This window comes from Phlebotomus papatasi, chromosome 3 (assembly GCF_024763615.1).
Source record: "Phlebotomus papatasi isolate M1 chromosome 3, Ppap_2.1, whole genome shotgun sequence".
NCBI lineage: Eukaryota > Metazoa > Arthropoda > Insecta > Diptera > Psychodidae > Phlebotomus > Phlebotomus papatasi.
The window spans coordinates 88154403-88168020 of record NC_077224.1 but is presented as its reverse complement, the minus strand read 5'-3'; the positions used below and the strand labels follow the sequence as shown (position 1 = coordinate 88168020).

General features: G+C 38.0%; 2 protein-coding genes across 14 annotated transcripts in view; one reads left to right on the top strand and one right to left on the bottom strand.

The window, feature by feature from the left end:
* Positions 1 to 8181: 8181 nt before the first annotated feature.
* Positions 8182 to 12407, top strand: LOC129806798 (CD109 antigen-like; the record flags this gene model as incomplete). The annotated part of the gene is made up of 3 exons (XM_055855572.1): positions 8182 to 9290; positions 9355 to 12308; positions 12382 to 12407. Coding segments are annotated over 3 exons (4089 nt in total), but the record flags the coding sequence as incomplete, so codon positions are not given.
* Positions 12310 to 13618, bottom strand: part of LOC129806243 (thioester-containing protein 1 allele R1-like) — a 41719-nt gene continuing 40410 nt past the window's right edge. For all 13 annotated transcript variants that reach the window (XM_055854695.1, XM_055854688.1, XM_055854683.1 and 10 more), the window contains exon 8: positions 12310 to 12694. In XM_055854695.1, coding sequence (XP_055710670.1) covers positions 12471 to 12694 — 224 coding nt within the window. In that variant the 3' untranslated portion in view covers positions 12310 to 12470. The remainder of the gene's footprint in view (positions 12695 to 13618) is intronic.

Genomic DNA, 13618 nt, shown 5'->3' with positions numbered 1-13618 from the left:
ATGTATTTTATTGCGGAAGTTAATATAATACGATAATAATTAGAAAATACCAGAGGAAAATAGTTCTAATTCAGACTTCATAACCTCAAATTTAACATTTTGAACTCAACCGTCGTTCAAATTTGAGGAACATTGACTGTACGCCGAAATTTGGCACACTTACCCTATTTGGATATAAAATCGTTGATGTTCGAAAAATTGAATATAAGTTTTGAATTTTCATATCAAATTTTCACACAAGTTTGGCAAAATTTATAATTATTTTTTACGATAAAAACTGTTCAAAGTATTACTCAGTGATTATGAGGGGAATTGTAATGAAATGAGCCTTTTTGCTTTAATTTTTCCCACAACAAAGCAAAAATAGATTCATTTTGACATTTATAACATTTCAAAATGCGAACAGAAGCTCTACCGACACCATGCGGACAAAATGAGAACTGAAAATGACTGATTAAGCAGCTGATTAAGGAAAACTTTAGGAAGGGAAAAGCAGGAAAACCTCCATCAGACTAAAACTCTATAGGGAATTTTTGTATTTAAATGGAGATTTTGAATCAAGATGCCGTCGATTAAATGCTCTCAATTGACCTTACATTTTAGTGGAGACACGTGGCAGAGGGATTTTATCTCATGAATAAACCATTAGAGGAGATTTTCCGAGACTCACAAGTGTATTTCGGAGTTTATTTCGAAATAGTCTCGTTTCAACGTGCCGTAAAAGGTTTAAAACGACAATTTCATCTTCAAGTGCTGAAAGAAGTCTTCAGACCTCTTATCAATGAGCCAAATTGCTTATAAGAGAATCAAATGATGGTCTTCCTCTTCATATGAACAATCACTCAAAATTATTTAAGGTAAATTTCTTCAGAGTGTATGACTCTTTAATTTGAATATCCAGTGCAAGCCTCTCCACGTCACTGTTTAAAGAGTCCGCTATGTAAATAAAAATTACAGTGTGGTGGCATTTTCCTCATTGGTCACATACCATGAAAATATTTAATTCCACCTGACGCCAGGAAAACACAAAAGTGCGTCTCTTGGGGTTTAAATTTCACAAGTTGAATGCCGAGGTATTTCCTTCCACCCTCCATTCCTCTATTTTATGGCACTTGGAAAGTTCAACGCTAAAGGGTAGAGTTCATTTAACTGAATTCCTCAAAATTCCTCACTTTCTTCCTCGAATCTGTTGCATGTTCTATGCTTTGATCATTTTTTTTTGCTCTCTGTAATTTGATTAGCAGTTTTTTCCCCGATGAGCATGTTTTAGCATCCGGATGTTATCACATTAGATTCTAAATGGCAAAAAGTCAACTTCCCAAATAGACTTTTTGTCCTAAACTATCGTGCGATATTTTGGCGGGAGAAACTGCGTCAATATTTAGCTGTTAATCCATGATTCATCTGCAATTATCCTCGAAATCCCTGTGGAAAATTTGTCACTGGGTTCTTGTGGCTTTTAGCTGATTCTGCATATAGCATTTGAAGGCTTTTTGTTATCATTCGCCTGTCGATCCTTATTGCAAAATCCTCATGAGTCTAAGCCTTGGTTTGTTGTGGGCGTTTGCGCTCTTGCCGTTTTCTGGTGCCAATAAATACGACAATTACACAACAACCTAATGGATTATTAATTAGATTCCACCAGAGACTGGTGCTTTGAAGCACGCGCGAGAATTTAGTGCTCTTCACTAATCTCCAATGCTAAATTGAATGATTTAGGAGGCATTCACAGATGGAGAATGTGCTAAAAGTGCTTGTGTGTTAAGTCTCTCCCAAATAGACTCTATACCTTCCCATTAATGGCCATCGAACCGTTAATACTTAATATTGGTTCTCATTAGATAGTCTCTCAGTGTCTCCGAGGGAATCTCACTTCTACACTCAAAATTGTCAATGGTTTTAATTGAATATTCCGTTTCTCCGAGGCAAAATCTCAAGTACCCTTCCTCCCCTATCCCTTCACATTTTCCTCATCAATTGGCCCACAAAACATCTCCGGCATCTGCATCTATATTTGCCCCCTCGTTATCTGTACTGGACAATTTAGAAGAGGTCTCAACATTTACTGGTCGCATTTATACGTTGACAATAATCCGGATTTATTTTCAAAATTGCTGAGATTAAAAAGAATCTCAGCTTATGACAAATAAACTTTAGAAAATCCGAATGAAATGCGAATTAAACGAGTGGTAATATAGATTTAGATTTTAGTCAGCGTGTTCCAACCAGATATGGAAAGAATCGCAGTCTTGCTATCCGAAAAGATTTGTATTTTCCTTCCTACGATGCCGGGCAGCAGCAGCCTATACACTGCAAACGCTGCAAACACTATGGGAGCAACATCGTCTTGAAACACAGTTGTGTATCGGCCAAGAGGCACTGATCCATCGATCTGAAGCTCAGAACATTGGTAGCCGGCCCCTGAATAGCTTTCCATATGAGAGCCATCTGTGAATAGTGCAACCGCTCCAAGTTCAAATAGTTCTTCGTCGCGGTTGCTCCATTCGGATCTAGTGTCCATTGTAGCATTAACCTGTCTCCTGGGAAAACTTTCGCATCGAAAGTCATCCTTTATCAAAAGATCCTTTATCAAAAGATGACATGTCCGCCGGATGGCACCCGATCCTCAATGTTCCTGCCGAGCGTAACCTCAAAGCAGCCAAGCTCGTTTCCGCCTTAATTAAGAACGGAAATGGTGACAGGCTCAGCATTACCCCTAGAGCAGCCGTTGGCTCTGTTCCGATAACTCCTGTAACTGCCAGACACGAAAGTCTCAGGAGCCGTTGTAGTGCCCATGCCGAGTTATTAAACTCGACTCTCGGTCACCTAATCACGGATCCATACGACGCTATCGGTCTCACGACAGTTTTGTAAAACCATAGAACGACTTTCGACAAAAGGCCCCAAAAAAAGAAAAGCTTTGCAGAAAGAATAAGAAAGCTTTGCAGAAAAGCTTCTTATCAAGCAAAATATCAAGGTATTTTACCTCTTGGTGGAGAAAGAACTCATGCCCAGATAATTAAGGGCCCTATTTTCCAACCAAACACACCCAAGCTGATCCTTCAGAAATATTATCCTGTAAAATTTGACAGTAAAGATTTATCCCCTATCCCAAACTGTCATACACTGAGGGCTTAGAAATATCGATTAGAAGCCTTTGCATAAATTTCCTTCACCTAATCCTTTACCACCGCATTTTACATGTTAAATATTCTCGAGGATCAGCCTAAGTCTATTTAGGCCCTTAGGGCGGTCTTCCCGGGATTAACGGTTAGTCCGCGAGCTATACACCGTCGTACCAAAATCGCTAATTTACTGACTAAATATGTTATTTTCATAAAAAAAATATAAATGTTTACCAAATTAGAAAATGAACTCTACAAAACATTAATTTTACATTCTCGGACTTTCTTTTAAATGCAAGCTACTTTAGTATAATGTAAATTTTAGGTTTTTTTTTAAAATCAGAAACGTTACTTTCTCGAAAGCAATTATTCAAAGAAGTAATAATAAATTATTTATAATAACAATGTTACTTTTTTGAAAGAACTTCCTATATAATTTTATTGCAACTTTTTATGAAAAAAAAAGCATAAATTTTTTATAAATAAATTCAAAAAATAGATTTTTACAAGAGTCATTTGCTTTTTAATCTTACAAAAATGGTTTCTTTACGAGAGGACATTGTTTTTCTCCCACGAATGGCTTTGGTATCTGTTTGTATTTCGTATTTCTTAAATTTAGTCAAGAAATTCATTGAAATGGAGGATCAGTGTCGTAAATAGGCAAGAGCGTCGGCTCTTAAGCAGATAGAGATAGATAGATAAAGGCTTTTTTTTTTACAAAGATTGCTACATGATCATATGACTGCTCATAATGTGATCATGTTGCAAACAATGTTTATGAAAAAATACAAACTTTTACGAACTTTTCCTTGGATTATACAATTTACAAGTATTTCGTTAGACCCTAATAGGAAGTCACAAACATTTACGAACAACATTTTCAGTAAGGACTTTCAATCGTCTTTCGGTAGGAAATAAAAGTCGAACTTACTTCGAAATTTTTATTTAGAAACGGAGATTTTATATTGAAATACCCTAGTGTAAAGAGACCTAAATTATTCACATCGGTTTACTTTTAGCATATATAAACGAGATCAGAGTCAATTGAACTGGAACATGTTATTTACGAGTACAAAATTACATAGGATTTTATTCTTTTCATGCAATCTAAATCCATCTGACTAAAATGCAATTCGAGACCTTCTCTAATCCAATTTTTTTTTAGCATATAAACGTAGCGAATGTGAGAGACACAGAGAAGAAGCAATTATCAATCCTGCCTTCTTCTCCTCCTCCCCGATTCCATTTCCTGCCTCCATCAATCCCAGACAACAAACCCCAAAAGTCTGTGCAGCCGGCATGAAGACACGAAGTCAAGAAGAACGGCCAGTAGCCTCATGGTCTTCCACAGCGATTGACCACACTCAAATTGTGCTCCAAGACCTCTCATAGTGTCCATCAATGGGTCGCTGGTTCAAGCTTCTCATTCTAATTACCTCAATGGTGGCTTCTGTTGCGTCTTTCAACGGGTAATCCTACGTCTTTTGCCTGTTTTTCTGTGCTAAATTGCGCTCTGTTTGTTGTGAATTAATCAATTTTGTGCAAAAACAGCTGATTTGTGTTTGTGATTCAATTTAGCTAATTTATGTAAATATCTTTGTGTGAATAAGAGCAACAACACAAAACTAAATTGTTGACCCGCAGTTCAAATGCAAATAGAAAATTTTGTCTCTAAATTAGAGATTGAGATAATAAAATGCTTATTCGGCTTGATTTATTCCAAGAAATTGAAATATTAAATTAAATCGCTCCTTGAGTATTATAGGGGCATACGCTGATATTCAGAATTTTTAAGTCATTGGTGTTTTACAATAAAAAAATAATAATAAATATTTGTTCTATATGGAAATATCGAAAAATCTATTGATATTCTAGTCCTGTAGGTAACTGAAAAGCAATTTAAAAGTATGATTTTACAGTAGGTCCATTTAAATGAGTAAATTTTGATTATAAGGTTCAGCCATATGGCTTAAGTTCTTTAATTTCTTACTAAACAAGATATTTTAGAAAACCGTATCTTAGAATTAGATATTCAAAGCGAAAGATCAATTGTTAAAAAAACAGTAAAATGGGTTTTTATTTAAAAATTTGAGACCTTGGGAAACTTGTCCAAATATCCATTTTGAAACCCTTATTATGGTGTTATTCAAATGAAAAATAGACATGTTTTTCTTACACTTTACTGTTCTCAAGTGCTTCTGCATTATCGACTTCTCTTTATATGTTGGGTTCCTGTCTGGAGTGTTTTCTTTAGTTCTCACTGGTGATTTTAGAAGAAGGCAAAGATTAGGAAACACAGTCGAGACAGGAATCAACACCAAGAAAAGTTGATAATGCAGAAGCACTTGAGAACAGTAAAGCGGAGTAAACGTTCATGAAAGGGCACCATTACTTTTGTTCATATACGTCAATCTTTTGACAAACAAGAAATCACCTGAAAAGCTTAACTCCTTCCCACAATTCTTCCAAATAAAATAAAATTTCTTTCCGATTGTTCACTTTGTGCAACTGCGATTTAAAATCTGTTCCCAAAGCAAATAAAAGAAAACACATACTTAAAATAAATGTATTGGGTTCTATAAAAGCCTGAACTGTTTTGAAAAAATATGAAATTTAAAGCAAGCCTCTTAAACGCATTCTCTGCTTAACACTGTTCTAAACTGTTCCCAAAAATCTATGCAAAACTTTAATAATGTTTTTAAATTTATAAAAAAGACAGCACTTATTTGTTTTTAAGTTTTCAGATTTTGAAGGTTATTTGCAATAGTTTTTCTTTAAAGATATTTAATCTGTTCCCAAAGTAAATAAAAGTAAGAATAATCCAGGATTTATTGAAAAAATGTCGTAGATCATGAGAAAGGTTCGATTATTTTAAACAATGTTGTAACCATCAGAAAATCTGTAAAGATTGAGCCTTTAATGCAATCTTAAACTCACTTAATACTAATACTCTCTACGATACCTTTCCTAAAATGGCAATTCATAGGCTTACACTAGAAACGCTCTTAGGAGAAATAGGCGCCGCTTCAAAAGACATCTATGATATCAATTCCAGTACTTACAGGGCATTACCTGTTGAAAAGAAGCCAATGCTAAAAGCCAAATCTCCTAAACAAAACCTCTGAATAAAACTGTTCTAAACAAAAAAGTTTGCTAATTTCCGATTTCGCACGAATTTTGTCGATCTCGTGCCGGCCTGCCAAGTAAGTCTACAAAATTAGTGTTCCCAATACAGTACATAAAAACTTTCCACTGGAATTGTCTGTAGGAAATTTATTCTGCTATTTTAGGACAAAATTGTCCTTCCGGTGAACGAGGTTGAGGCGCAAGAACGACTGAAGAAGACACGATACAGTGTCAAAAGCTCTGGAACCTTTAGTGTATTAATTTTGGATTAAACCACCTTACTGACGCTCACCAGAAGGACCATTTTGTTCTAAAATAGCAGAATAAATTTCCTACAGACGAATAGAAGAATAAAACCTCACCATCGGTTTACCAACCAGAAATGTAGGAAATTCATGATGTTAGATGAGTTTATATGAACGCTATGTTTCATAAGAGCGAAATAACGTTTAAATCTTCTGATTTTTCGCTAAAATCGTGCCGATCTTCCGATTTTTGTTAATAAACATGCCGATCTGTCGCTTTTTTTGTGCTGATCTGTTGAATTCTTAGCAAAATATTGCCGATCTGGCGATTTTTAGCGATCTGGTTCACTCTGAGAGCTACTTATTCACCCCTAGTTCCAAACAGTTTTTATAAACTGTTCTAAAAGGATTTTAAATTTTTCAAAAATCATAAAAGGATTCTATTGTTTTATTTAAAACTTTAGTATTTCGAGTTGTTTGCTCATCTACTTATTTTTGTGGAAAAATAGTAAAAACCAACAATTAATCTTTTCTCAAAGAAAACAAAATGAATGAATTAACTTAGAAATCTGACAACTTAAAGATAATACAAAATCAGATTGCTTGCATCCTATAGCTGTCTATAAATTTAATATTCTTTTCTGTTCCCAATTGTTAAGAACGTTTATATAAATCTTCTTGTAAAATTATGGCAATAAATTTGTCACAGTCAAGTGTTTTGCACAATCAATTTCAAGTAGATTTTAAAGAGTTTCTAAAACTGTAGTTTAAATTAAATTAAATTAAATATCAATTATTCTAACTTTGAGAACAGATAAAATTAATCTCAAGTCAAAAGTATAAACCTAGCCAAAGAGAAGTATTTAAAAATTATCATAAATCTTTGTCTTTTTTTATTTTCTCAATTTTATCAAGTCTTTTAGTTCTGAGAACAGATTAAATTAATCTTATATATAATCTTATAAGAAGTATAAAATTAGACAAAGAGAAATAAGTTAAAATAAGATTTTATCTCTTACATCTTTTGTTAGATTTTTCTCTATTTTTCTCTTTCCGATTATCATTTCTTTTAGTTCTGAGAACAGATTCAATTTAGGTCCAATTTTAGATTGAATTTCATTGGCAACGACACGAAAATCCTTATGGTTTTCCAGTTGCCTGTTACCTCGTTCCTTTGCTCCTCACGCTACCCACTAAAAGCTGCTATAGATTCAGATTAGAAAATAATGATTTGTAACTTATATATGTACACTGAGAAAAAAACGGGGGTGCGATTAACTTTTTTTCCTCATAACTTTAACACTCTTTAGGTGTAACAATATATCAACATTTTTTAATGTTGATTTTACACCTTTTTGAGGGTAAAATTAACATGAAAAAGGGTAACTTTGACCCCTAATACACCTAAAAAGGATAATATTTACACCGATTTCGGATCAATACTGCAGGGTAAAATTAACAATTCCGGAATGGTATTTTAACTTTTTCGGATTTCTCTCTCAGTGTATGTAATTCAGCCTGAAGCGGGGTTTCCGCCGTTTACTCGTGGAGGGTGTTGTTAAGACGGCGGCGGCCGCTGCTTGAGTTCTAGCGTAAGGGTATGGGCGGGCTGTGGGGTTAGTGGTATGGGACGCATTGAGCTTGAGTGTTCAAAATAAATAAATAAAAATAAAGGTTGAACCAAAAATATATGCAATTTATTAACGAGTTCCTTACCTTTCAGATACTACACAGTTCTTGCTCCTAAGCACATTCATCCCCATTCCGTCTACAATGTCTCAATCTCAACCCATTCAACAGATGATTGGAACACTTTTACAGTGGATCTCGAGGGTTATCCCTATGGGAAAATGCAGAATTTTTCAGTTCCGCGCCAAGTCAATATGGCGCCAAATTCAACCAAAACGGTCACATTTCGCCTAGGAGCTCTTCCTAGTGGGAAGTACAAATTGGTAGTGAATAATGGAGAGTACAGGAACAGCACCAAGTTGCAGTATCTCCCAAAATCTCTCCTGTGTTTCATCCAGACGGACAAAAGAGTCTACAAACCAGGGACTATTGTGAGATTTCGGGTTTTGCTCCTAAAAGCTGATCTTAAGCCATCAAAGACTCTCAAGAAGGTTAATGTGGCCATTTTCGATAGCAATAACCTGAAGATAATGGAGTGGAATGAAGCAGATCTGAAGTATGGAGTTTTCAGCTCTGAACTTCGGCTTTCCCAGGATATATCACTGGGATGGTGGACAATTGAAGCTAGAGCTGCAAAATTGAAGATTGAGGAAGTCTTTACGCAACGCTTCGAAGTTGCTGAATACATCCTGCCCAAGTTTAAGGTTGAAATCCAATCAGAGAAATTCAGTACGTTCTCGAAAGGAAGCTTCAAGTTCCGGGTTAGATCTGAATACAACTACGGGAAACCTGTGAAGGGGAACTACACAGCTGTGGTGTCTCTGAAGCCCTATGTAGGATTCCCTAAGATTCCCATCTCTGTGAAGAATGGAAGAATTGACGGGATGACTGAGATAGAGTTCAGTTTTGAGGGAGACCTTCATCTGAAGCAGAAATTTGATAGAATCTTCATTGTGGATGTCACTGTTCAGGACCATCTTACGGGATTCCGCCAGAATGCCAGTGAAGAGTTGGGCGTATTCATGGCTAAGCATGAGATAAGCTTCCTAAGTCCACCGGATTACTTCAAACCTGGGCTTAACTACAACGTCGTGATTTCCGTTAAGCATCACGATGGGTCATCATTTAAGGGATCCGAGGAGAACAACGTGACCCTGCTTTATGGGTAAGTCTTTTGTTAGTTTTTTGATAACAAAGAAGGAAAACCTTGACCGGGATTTGTATTGTAGGTACGATTATGAGACGTCTGAGGAGAACTTTGTGAACCTGACGATCTCCCAGAACGGATTGGCCTATGGAGGATTTTTTGTTCCTCGGGATGTCAAGAAACTCTACGTCAAAGCTCAGTTTGAGGATGCTCATGTGATCCTTCCACACATCCTGAGAGCCAGATCGAAGAAGAAACGCTTCATCCTGGCCAATCTCATCACCAAGAACCCAACTGTTAACTCAACCTGCATTGTAGAGGTCACATCAACTCATCGCCTGAACTATCTGACCTATCACCTCGTGGCCAGGGATAATCTTGTTCACACTGCGATCGTCAACTTCACAACGGATGGCAGTCTCAGAGTATCCTTCACAGTGACTCCAGAAATGGTTCCATCAGCCATTTTTCTCGTCTACTACGTCGCAAATACCGGCTACTTGATATCAGATCGCATGGTCATCGACTTCGGACTTCGGAAAACCTTCGATCTCAAAGTATCTCACACACAAGCGACTCCTGGCCAGGAGGTCCTGATCACTATTGCTTCCGAGAGCCCTGGGTTCGTTAATCTGGCAGCAGTGGATAAGAGTGTCCTGGAGATGCAGCATGAGAAGCATATGCTAACTGAGAAGCGCGTAGCATCAACCCTTGAGGACTTCATCAAGTACACTCCCCTTCAAATCTTAAGGAGTATCCGAAGAGTTGCCAGGAAGAAGTATTTCAAGGAATTTGAGGATTCTGGAGTGATTCTCATGACAAATGTAAAGAGAGGAGCGAAGAGACCAAGTTTGAGCGAATCTGTTACTGATGAAGAAGATCTTCCTGAAGATGAAGATGACTACGTGGACTTTGAGGAGACTATAACTCAGAAAGACATCACCAGCACAGTTTCCGGAGAGATCAATCCCAGAAAATACTTTCCAGAAACCTGGCTCTGGTGGGATGTGGTAACGAAGCACAAAGGAGAACTCATTATCAAAGTCAAGGTCCCTGACAAGATTACCGGATGGGTTTTGAGTGGATTTTCCGTAGATCAAGACACAGGACTGAGTCTAATACCACAACCCGTGAGTGTAAGTGTCTTTCAGTCCTTCTTCATCTCCACGAGTCTTCCCTATTCCGTGAAACGTGGAGAGATTATCACAATTCCCGTAGTGATCTTCAACTATCTCAACGAAAGCAAGCCCGTTGAATTGATCTTCCGGAATGTCCACCGGGACTTTTGTTTCGAAGATCTCTCCATTTGCAATGCTTCCCAGAGGATTGAAATCCTAGCTACCAATCAAACTGGTACCTCTGTGGACTTCCACGTGATACCCAAGAGCCTGGGCAGAGTGAAATTTGAGATTATTGCCCAGAGTGGAGATCTTGTGGATAAGATCATCCGGGAATTGCTTGTTGTAGCTGAGGGAGAAGTTCAGTATGACAATCAAGCCTATCTTGTGGACCTTCATACTTTTGCATCAGCTGCAGAATCCTTTTCGCCCAAACTCCCGGAAAATTTCGTTCCGGACTCCCTGGAAATGCGCATCAACATCATGAAGAACATCCTGGCATCGTCAATGGAAAATTTGGATGAATTGGTACCACATCTACCTACAGGATGCGGAGAACAGAACCTCTTGACCTTTGCTCCGAATGTTGCAGTCCTGGACTACATGACGAGGACAAGGAAACGGAATGAGGACTTGAGGATTCGAGCTCTGAGATTCATGCGTCAGGCTTATCAGAGGCAACTGAAATTCCGTCACCGGGATGGAGCTTTCAGTGCCTTTGGGAAGGCTGACGAAATTGGGAGCATTTGGTTGACAGCCTACGCCGCTAGAACCTTCCTCTGGGCCTCCAGGTACATCACAGTGGACAGAAAAGTAACAGACAAAGCTCTAAAGTGGCTCAGTCAGCAACAAATGGAAGACGGAGGATTCAGGGAATATGGGATTTCTATCAGGATCTTCGATAGAGAAATGTTCACTGCAGATGACAATCGTGTGGGAATGACAGCTTTTACAATCCTGCCCTTCGTGGAGACAGGAATCGGATGGGCAAAATACTCATCAATGCTCCAGAAAGCTTTCGAATTCATTGAGAGGGAATTCTCAAATGTCAACGATGTCTATTCCCTATCCATTGCTGCCTATGCTGTTCAGTTTTTCGAGGGAAATCTCCGGGATCGAGCCCTCCAGGTGCTCAATGAGAAATCTCTGAGGGATCAGGGAAAAATCTGGTGGGAGAGCAAAAGCAATGGCATGAGTTTATCCATTGAGGCTACATCTTATGGTCTTCTGGCCAATCTTGCAGCTGAGCATCTTCAGGAATGCGTAGGAGCTACAAAATGGCTAATCTCCCAGCGAAATTCCCAAGGAGGATTCACTTCAACCCATGACACTGTCCTGGGACTCTTTGCCCTATCAAAAGTAGCTGAACGTCTCGAATTTTCCAGCAATAGCATAAATTTCTCAGTAAATCACCTGAACATCAAGAACTTCAGCTCCATGAAGTCCATCAAAGTGAATCCCGGCCTCCGGAATGTCACAGTAAAGGCTTCCGGAAGGGGATATGCCATCATTGAATTCGCAACGAAATACAATGTTGGGAATGTTAAGAAATTCTCTCAAATAGAATACTTTGTCGTTGAGCCTAAAGTTAAGGTTCTAGGCAGTCATGATAACTTCCTCAATCTCACCTTTTGCACCCGTTTCAACCCTCCCACGAGATTCATGCGCCAGAGCAACATGACAGTGATGGAAATTGTCCTGCCCAGTGGACATAGAATTGACAGAGATCAACTGAATTTACTCACCGAACTGGAATCCTTTAAGAAGATTGAACTAAAGAATGGAGACACCAAGGCCATTGTCTACTTCTGCGAGATTACAGAGAGGGACATCTGCCCCACGCTGATGGCCTACAAGACGCACCGCGTCAAGAAAGCCCACCGTGGTCAGATCTCCATCTACGATTACTACAATCCAGGTAAATTTCTTCACATTTATTGTTCTTCTGACAGTATTTCTCTTTATTTTTCTCTTCATCAATCTCCTCGCAGGCATCATCAACAGGGAATTCTTCTGATCCAAGTGACATTTCCGCAGCAATTCCCATCCACTTAAATCATTTTTGTATCAATTATAGATGTTAGTAAAAGAAAAATCTCGCTATTAGAGACCCAAAAATTAGGAAGGTAAAAGATTCAGTGGTACTGGAATGTGAAACAGAAGCCCTGTCCAGAGGACTCTCTGGCTCCCTGTCCAATGTCTGTTGCTGAGCTTTTGGCGTGCAGGAATCTCCACAGTCATCTCCCTCGCAGATATCACACAAACTCGCTGGATTGGCACTGTAGAACATTCTGGCACGACGAGCTGAAAAAGAAAAAAGGGAAATGCATTTTCCGGCTATTTAGGGAAAGCTTTAGTGATAGACAATTCCTGACTTAAAGTTTTAAAAGCCCTTTAGCCCCTTTGGCGATTATTGTTCTCTAGAATAGAGCGTTGTGCTCTAAGTTAGAGAATCTCTTAAGGTTCCAGGATTTCTTTAAAATTATGCAGTTTTCAGAAAAGAAGGCCAAGCGGTCTTCAGACTGAAGGTTTAGCACAGTTCCCTAAGGTCTCAAAATCCTAAATAGCGAGCAATTTTATTGCTTTTTAAGAGCATTTAATAATCCAATACTAGGGTTTCCAAAATCCCGGGATGTTTTAAATTTCGGGATCCCGGGATTTAAATATTTCACTAATCCCGAATTTACCAATACTAAGTTAAATTTTTCCAAAAAATCGTTATTGATAAAAAAAAATTAGAGCAGTTAGGCCATATGGGTAAATCTTTAGGTCTGAAACCCGTTTACGGCTCTAGTCTAGACAGATTTCCCAAGCAGTAATTTTTTCTTAAAATAGTCTTGTAGAATTCCCTAAGAAAGGCACTATAGAACCAAAAATCTATTTATTTACTTATAACGCTCTTGGTTCCATCACTGAGATTACTTTAAGTAGAGTGGCGCACTCTTAAGGATCTTAAGAGCTGCTATAGGAAGTTCAACAGAAAATTTTCACTTTAAGTCTTTTAAAAGTGCACTAAAAGACTTGTCTAATACTTGGTTCTATAAGGCAGCTATTTTGTTTCTTGGGTTACGACTTAATTAGTTACGACGGTTTAGTGGGAAACTGAAGAAGATATCTCATTTGGAAGGAGATATCTTCATAATTTTTTTTAAATATATCCTCTCGCGCGTGCGACGATTTCCATGTTATTAGTTTTTTGGAAAACCGGTTCTAAACCAGTTTAAAACG